The following is a 7,963-nucleotide window of genomic DNA, read 5'->3' on the forward strand; positions in this document are numbered from 1 at the left end:
GGTTCTTCAAGGCTTCCAGCTGGTCATTTCTGGTCTTCAATTTGCTCACCTATTGATTTGATTTCTGAGCCTCACTTTCTAATTGTGAAATTCTGCTTAAACTGTTATTTTCTTGCCTTCCTTCCATCTTTCTCATAATCTCAGATTTGAACTCTTCAAGAGCTTGTGACCAATTTTCATTTTGGGGGGAAGGTTTGGATATGATTATTTGTTTGTTCTCCTTTGCTGTTTGCTCTGTTGTCTGGATTTTTTCTGTGTAAAAGTTGTTGAGTGTTAAAGATTTCTTCTTGATCTTTCTCTTCTGGGGTTGTTGTGTCTGGCTTGCCATTTTTGACCTAGTGCCCTCTCAGCTTTATCCTCACGCCCAGTGTCTGTCTGAGCTTTTTAGGCTCCTGAGGTCTCAGGTCTAGTTCTTCTCAGGGTCAAGACTCTTGTTGGTCCTCTTGCTTGTTCCTCTGCCCAAAGCTCCTTTAACAGTCTCAGGGAGCTGCTTCCACAGTCATGTACCCCTCTTCACTGGGTCTCCACCCAATGTCTGCACCTGTACTCAAGGTCTGGGTACAAAGGCTGCTTGTTCTTTAGCCTTTTGGAGTTTTAAGTCTTGCTGTTCTCAGGAACAGGCCCTGGTGATCCCAGGTAGCTGCTAAGGACTTAATGGATGCCCCAAACTTGCTCTAACTCTTGTCCGTTGACTTTGGCCCTGTAGGTGGTATGTGTGGAGAGGAAGTTGCTCAGGTCTTGCTTTAGTGAGAGCTATTTCACCTCCTTATAGCATGGAAATGCCCCGATTCCACTTACCTTCAATGCTGTGCCCTGTTGTGGGGTCCTTTCTTTCGTCTGGATTTTTTTTTATGTCCTCTTGAGGAGTCCTACATGTGTGGGTTAGGTGAGGTTAAGCAGCTGCTTTTCACTCTGCTGCCATCTTAATCCGGAACTCTCAAAAAGTAAATATTAATGAAGAGTTCTCCTGAGATTGGTTCTAAAGGTTAATCTTAAGCACCTTTAAATTATGAAAAATAATAAAGAGAAACTTCTGGTTTAGAGATTACTAAGCTTTTCTAGTGAAAGCCTAAGCTAACAGGTTAAAATGGAGAAAGATTTCAGGAGATTGCTTGTGAGTGGGAGTAATGTTTATTGAACTTGATTGTAGTAAGTGAATAGATGTAATTTAAGGAGAAATAATTTTTGCTAGATTTATTGGCATAGAGCAGTTTTTCATCAGATAAGCTCTAGACAGTTTTTTGCTTTAGCCAAATAGGCCAACCAAATATAGGGTGTTTCCTGGATGTGGAGCAGAATGAATGCCCTGGGCTTTATACTTTTCAAAATGCTTTTGGGGGCAGCTGGGTGGCTCAGGTGGATTGAGAGCTAGGCCTAGAGATGGGAGGTCCTGGGTTCAAATTTGACCTTAGATACTTCCTAGCTATGTGACACTGGGCAAGTCACTTAATCTCCATTGCCTAGCCCTTACTGCTCTTCTGTCTTAGAACCAATGCACAATAGTGATTCTAATTCAGAAGGTAAGGGTTTTTTTTTTTTTTTTTTTTTTTTAATGCTTTCATATTTGCTTACCCATGGTGTGTCTTTATCTGTTAAAATATGTATGTCTGGCTGGTGTACCTCAGAAAAGGCTTTTATAGTTGCAGGTAGTATATACAAATAATATTGTGTATTTATTAAGCACTTTTATATGCAGGGCTTTCTGAAAGGTACTGGGGGGAGGTGGCATCAATATGTTATCTTTAATTTAAAGATCTGCCTTCATGGAGCTTATGGTTTTGGAGGAGAGGTTATGACATACAAAATGACATACTTGAACTTTGAACTGTATTGTAAGTAAATTATAATTACAGATTGTTATATGACATTTGAACAGATGGGTCATTACTGTTGGAGGCTGAGGGGAGGCTTTAATGAAGGAGTGGGCATTTGAGTTGGGCTTTTTTGGATTCAACAAGCAAGGAGGTAGGAGGAGGAATGACTAAAATGGGGAATAAGTGACTAAAGTTAGGTGAAAAAATTAATATATTTTTTTCAGGAAAAATTAAGAGGGAATCCAGTTGAAGTTCTTAAAATTGTAAAGGACATACAAAGGATAAAAGCATGAATTTGTTTATTCATCAAATTCTAGACTACTAGCATGTGGAAATTGATTCTTTGGAGCTCATTTCAGGTACCTCAAAGACCAGTAAAAAGGAAGTGTTACCTTCTGTAGCCATAATAAACCAGAAGAATTTTCAGTGACAAGTGGTTACAGGAGCAAAAATATAAATAGGTTCAAGAAGGGTTTAGAGAGATTTCTGAGAATAGTGCCATGATAGGTTAAAGGAAGAAAGGATGATTTCGAATATAGTTCCATTATTTAGAAGTTGATGCTATGGAAGGCAACCATATTTTCTTAATGAAAGTTTCCTTGTACAATTATTAGAAATAGAATATTGGATTGGATGAACAATTGGTATTATTCAGCATAATATTTCATTTTTTTATTTCTTTGCAATAATAGCTTATAATAAAAATGCTCAGATAGAGTACTCTATCTACCTGTCTTATTATCAGTGTCCTTTATTTTTTAAAGTATGAAGATTCTGAAGGCTGTCAATTCTTAATCTCCTAAAATGGGTGTTTTTCAGTTAAGTATATGGAGTTAAAACTGAATAGAAAAGATAATTTAACTATTATCTCAAAGTTTTAGTTCACTTTGAAAATCCAGTTGAGTTCTGCATTATAATTTGTTATGACCAGTTCATCTAGCCTAATTTATGTTGACATTGCTCACAATGATTAGATTTAATTAATTACACTCACTAGGTAATTAATTTGTGGCTATGTTAAATCTGTTTTATGAATTCTGTTAGATTTAAAAAAATTCTTTTTAATATACCTCATTTAAAATATTGATTAAGCAGTGAATTATTAATCAAAGTTAGTTTTCTTATAAATTAATTGCCATATGCTGTAATCTTATTATTATTTCCATAGATTGAGATTTGAGCAACCCATGACATTTTAAAGTTTCCATTTTTCTGGATGTTTACCTAAATGTACAATCATAACTCCTCACTTTAATGAAATTGACTTTTATGTTCATTTAAAATTGAACAGTAAGATGAATGCTTTGGAATTTTTTATTTTATAGCTACTTTAAAAATTATTTTATACTTTTCAGAATGTATTTACTTTTTCAATTTTATTTTTTTAGAATATTTTTTATGATTACGTGATTCATGTTCTCTTTCTCCCTCCCCCCTCCCCCCCCCCCATCTCATAAGCAATTTCACTGGGTTATATATGTATTATTACTCAAAACCTATTTACATATTATTCATATTTGTAATAGAGTAAAATCTTTTAAAACCAAAACCCCCAATCATATACCTGTATAACCAAGTGATAAATCATGTTTTACTTCTGTATTTCTACTCCCACAGTTCTTTCTCTATATGTGGATAGCATTTTTTCTCTTTAAGTCCCACAGGATTGTCCTTGATCATTGCATTGTTTATAGTTACTTTAAACAGACTCAGTGTACTTTTTTTCCATTTCAAGACTGCCATTACTAACTATGCACATCTTAATTAGAATGCAAAATAAACATGTTTTATTAAGGTCAGATTTCAGTCTTTTAGCAACTAGTGACAATACTTTCCCATTGGCAGATCTTCAGCATTATTACATGGTGATTGGACGCTGTACTTATGTTTCACTTAACTCATTAAGTAGTTGGTTTTGTCATATTAAAGGCTGAAATTTCTTTAGTGTTCTTAGGATATCTCTAGGAGAGCCTTGGCAAAAACAAACAAAAATCAGGCTAAGGACCATCACTGGCTTTTATCATTTCCCTAATTTGAGGAAGCTGTGCATCTCTCCTACCCTTCTAGGAAAGTAATTTTAAATCAGGGCAAAACTATTCTAAGGCAAAGCTTCTTTAGAAATAGCTTAGCATAGCAGAGACCTGTTATAATTATTAGAACATAGATTCTTTAACTTCAGTCCTAGAATTTTGAACCATTTGGTTAGGAACCATTTCTTATCTCTCTCCTTGGAGGACTCTGGAACTACCCAACCATTTTGACCTCCTAAGAATTCCTTGAATGAAAAGAGGACCCATTAAAATAGGTCTTCCATTTGATCCCCAGGCCAAGTTTATAGTCTCAGAGAGATTCTCTGTTACATCATCACTGGTATTGAATAAGACCTTAACAGAAAGCCCACATAGAGTAAAATGTCAATACTAATTAATTACAGTATTTCTTCGTTTAAGAGATAAAAAGATTTCATTGATGCTGGTACTTTCTTCACTGCAGACTTCCTTTCCATAAAGGTTTTTGTTCATTCCAGTTTTACTGGCCTATCATCATCTTTATGATCCCTTAATGTATATGACTCCCAAGGTTCTGTCCTTGGCTGTCTTCATTTCTTTTTCTGCTCTCCTATGGCCATGTTGTTTAAGATCACAAACTTTAGTTATCACCTATATCAGTGATGGGCCAGTGCAGCTCCCCTGAAATGTTCTATCTGGCTGTAAGACATTATTCCTAATCTGACGAATACAATGAGTAGGATCCAATACAATGACACTTCGAAAGAGCTGCCTTAGAAACAGACCAACAGATGAGCATTTCCTTTCCTTTGGCCCCTCTTTAAAAAGTTTGCCCATCACTGGCCTATATATAGAGTTGTATCTTTAGTTTTGACTTTTGATTTCCACATTTGCCATCATCAGTTATTTAGAGAATACCATTACCTGTCTAAATTTGAATGTATTTTCCCTCCCTAAATGTTTTCCTTTTTACTTTATAGTATCTCTCTGTAGTTCTCTTTGTCCAATCTCCCATGTTCACAACCTTGGTGTCATCTTTTGGCTGTTACTCTACCTCATCTCTCATTTGATCAGTAACCAGATCCTCCTGTTTCCACTTCTGAAATAAGCCTCCTATTTTATCTCATTTGTCATCCTACTCTAGTGTAACCCTTCATTATCAATGGCCCATGCTAGAGCAATAACTGTTTTGCAGTTTTTCTTACCTCTCTTCTCTTTTCCTTCTCCTACCTTTGATACTATTCTTTGTACCACTGCCAGAATAATATTTCATCCATATTAATCTGGAAATGCCATTCCTTTGTGTAGAAATCTTCAGCAACTCTTTCTTGCCAGTCTAGGAAGGTTGCTCTGGCATATGAAGACCCTCTACAACCTTGTCTCCTGCTACATTTAGAGCTTTTTTCTAGTATTACTCTTCTTTTAGAGTTCTCTGCTTTGGTAAAATCAAACTATCCTTTACTCTCAGACTTGTACAGACTGGAATCTCATAGCCCTATGCTTTTGTTTGCACTGTGAAGTACATATGGAAACATTTTCATAAATGACTAGCCAGTTAGTCAGAAAGATGAAAAGTGGAATTGTTGTTTAATCAAAAGAACCTGGTTAGTTCAGCAGGGGGAGGTGAGTTATAAAGATTACACTTTGAGCATATTTTTTACTTTTTGTGGATTAACAATGGTCAAGTTTTATCTCACTTAATTTTGCTTTCTTTCAAATTTCTAATTTATCTTCTATCTTTCATATTTTGAATTGACTCTAAAAAATAATATGTAAAGTTTATTGTTTCACAGGGCTTCATCTGTCCATTTTGTATGAAAAACTATGTAGCTGCGACTGCTCTGTTGGAGCATTACCAGAAGGAGCACAGGGAGAAAGAATGCCGAGACCAGACCTTTCTTAATGACTCCCTTGTTGCTGTGGGTCTAGTATATTTTGTTTTAGCACTGGTGATGGGGCTTCTCAGGATACCTGTGCTTCTCCATTGATTGGCTATTGTTTATTTAACCTTTTGTGGTACAGGGAATTATGGGCTGCTTTAATTATGCATGTATGATAAGCAAAATGAAAAGGCTGCTGTTATTACTTGTGTTGAAATGTCATGTATTTAAGCTAATGTTTTTACATAACTCACCCATTAAGGCTTCATTCATGAATGAATTAGAACAATTTTTCTTCATTTATATTGGCAAGGTGAAAGTTTTTAAACTTAGTGTTTTTTCCAATTGCCTGTAAAAACTATTTTTAACATTCTTTAAATGCCTTTATCAGAGATACTTACTGTAAAATTTTTTCCAGCTTTCCTTCTAATCTCGATTGCATCAGTTTCATTTATACAAAAACTTTTAGATTTAATGTAATCAAAATTATCCCTCACATCATTACTGTAATGTTCTCTATCTCTTATTTGGTTACAAATTCCAAAATTATTGATTTGACAGGTAAACTATTCCATTCTTCCCAAATCTATTTATGATATGACCCTTTATATCTAAGGGGTAACAGATTTTTTTAAATGATTTAAATCAAGTAGATGAATGTGTTAGATTTTCCAGATAATCTTTCCCTTAGAGCAGGAGTCGGCAACCTTTTTGGACGTGAGAGCCATAAACACCACATTTTTTAAAATGTAATTTCGTGAGAGCCGTACAGTGCTCACAGTGCCTGGAAAAAAATGGACTTTATGGCTCCTGTAGAAAGAGCCCTCAAAAGAGCCATACGTTGCCGATCCCTTCCTTAGACAATCAGTGAAAAAGAGATTACTGGTGTGAACTGGTGCTGTCATCATTTAGAGCAGCATTGGTGAAGGTTTTCAAGTCTGCATGCCAAATTACAACTTCAAGCAAGCTGTAGGCCCCACCTCAGTATCTAGAGAACAGAGAGAAGAAATGTTTGCTTTGAGCAGCTATACATAGGGGCAGGGCATGCAGAAAATGTCCTTTGGTGCTGGGAAGAGTGGGAATGGAGCAGCTCTCTTGTGTTAGCTGAGCACATGTGCCAATACTTTGCCAACACAGATCTAAAAGAAGTAGTAGCTCTTTACATGAAAGCATTGAGAAAATAAAGTTTTTTGTTTTGTGAAAAGAGGAATTACACTTTTAGTAAAAATTCTTTTTAATTGTACAAAGGATAAGACAAAAAAAAGAGTTATCAGTAAAACTTTCTAGAAGGAAATGGCCAATCAAATATAGTTTTTATATTTAGAGCTTATTATATATGTCTTTTTATACATGTGTGCATGTTTATGTGTGAGATTGGGGAGGAGGTAGAGACAGACAAAAATGGGATAATGAGAATAAAATTGAATCCTATGACTCAAAGGATCCAGTTGTAGTTTAATTCTGTCATTGTCAGAATTGTGACCTTGGACAAATTATTTAATTACTCTATGCAGTTTCTTTCTCTTTGAAATGAGAGGACTGGACTATATAGCCATTCCATTTTCATCATGGTATACAACTGTAAAATTCTAGGACTAATAAATGTATTTTATTTTAAAAGAAAACTTTTAGGATATTAAGCATGAATTATAGCAAAGAGATAAAATGATTTTTGGAAATGAATCTTGAAATCATAAGCCCAAGTGATATTTGTGGCAGTAAATTCTGCAGGATTTACAAAACTTCAGAGTGGCCACTCTCCTTGAGAAACAAAATTCTAATGTTCTAACAGATTGGTGCATAGCTAGATTATTTTGCACAGGTTCATGTTGTTGCTGCATTTCAACATATGTAGTGAGATTAAATGACTAAATAATTTCTCTGCTACTAAAGTCCTTCTGGGATATTTCTTTATTCCTGGAGGTGATCCTGAGTTTTCAAAGGCGATGGCAGTGTAACCTAGAAGTGTTTTGAGTACAGATTGAGTGATGGGACTCTGTATTGTCTGAAAACTTGCCAAGTTCAGAGAGGTTCATTCATTGATGGCCTGAAGAGTGGCTATACATAACATGATGAAATTTTTGGCCATGTAATTCATGAAATGATTTCTCCTTAAAATACAGAGGAATGATTTATATTGGTTGAAAAAGCACCCAGACTGATAAAATCCCAGATCCACGAAGCTAGAGTAAGGGACCCTATTTCTTTCTTTCTTTCTTTCTTTCTTTCTTTCTTTCTTTCTTTCTTTCTTTCTTTCTTT

The 7,963-nt window shown here is 35.3% G+C and overlaps 1 protein-coding gene across 1 annotated transcript in view; it reads left to right on the top strand.

The window, feature by feature from the left end:
• The first annotated feature begins 501 nt into the window (after window positions 1-501).
• EEA1 (early endosome antigen 1) overlaps window positions 502-7,963 on the top strand; it is a 113,952-nt gene continuing 106,490 nt past the window's right edge. Inside the window, exon 1 of the mRNA XM_044679166.1 lies at window positions 502-552. Within this exon, the coding sequence (XP_044535101.1) occupies window positions 502-552 (51 nt within the window). The remainder of the gene's footprint in view (window positions 553-7,963) is intronic.

The sequence above is a fragment of the Gracilinanus agilis genome, chromosome 5 (genome assembly GCF_016433145.1).
Source record: "Gracilinanus agilis isolate LMUSP501 chromosome 5, AgileGrace, whole genome shotgun sequence".
Lineage (NCBI taxonomy): Eukaryota > Metazoa > Chordata > Mammalia > Didelphimorphia > Didelphidae > Gracilinanus > Gracilinanus agilis.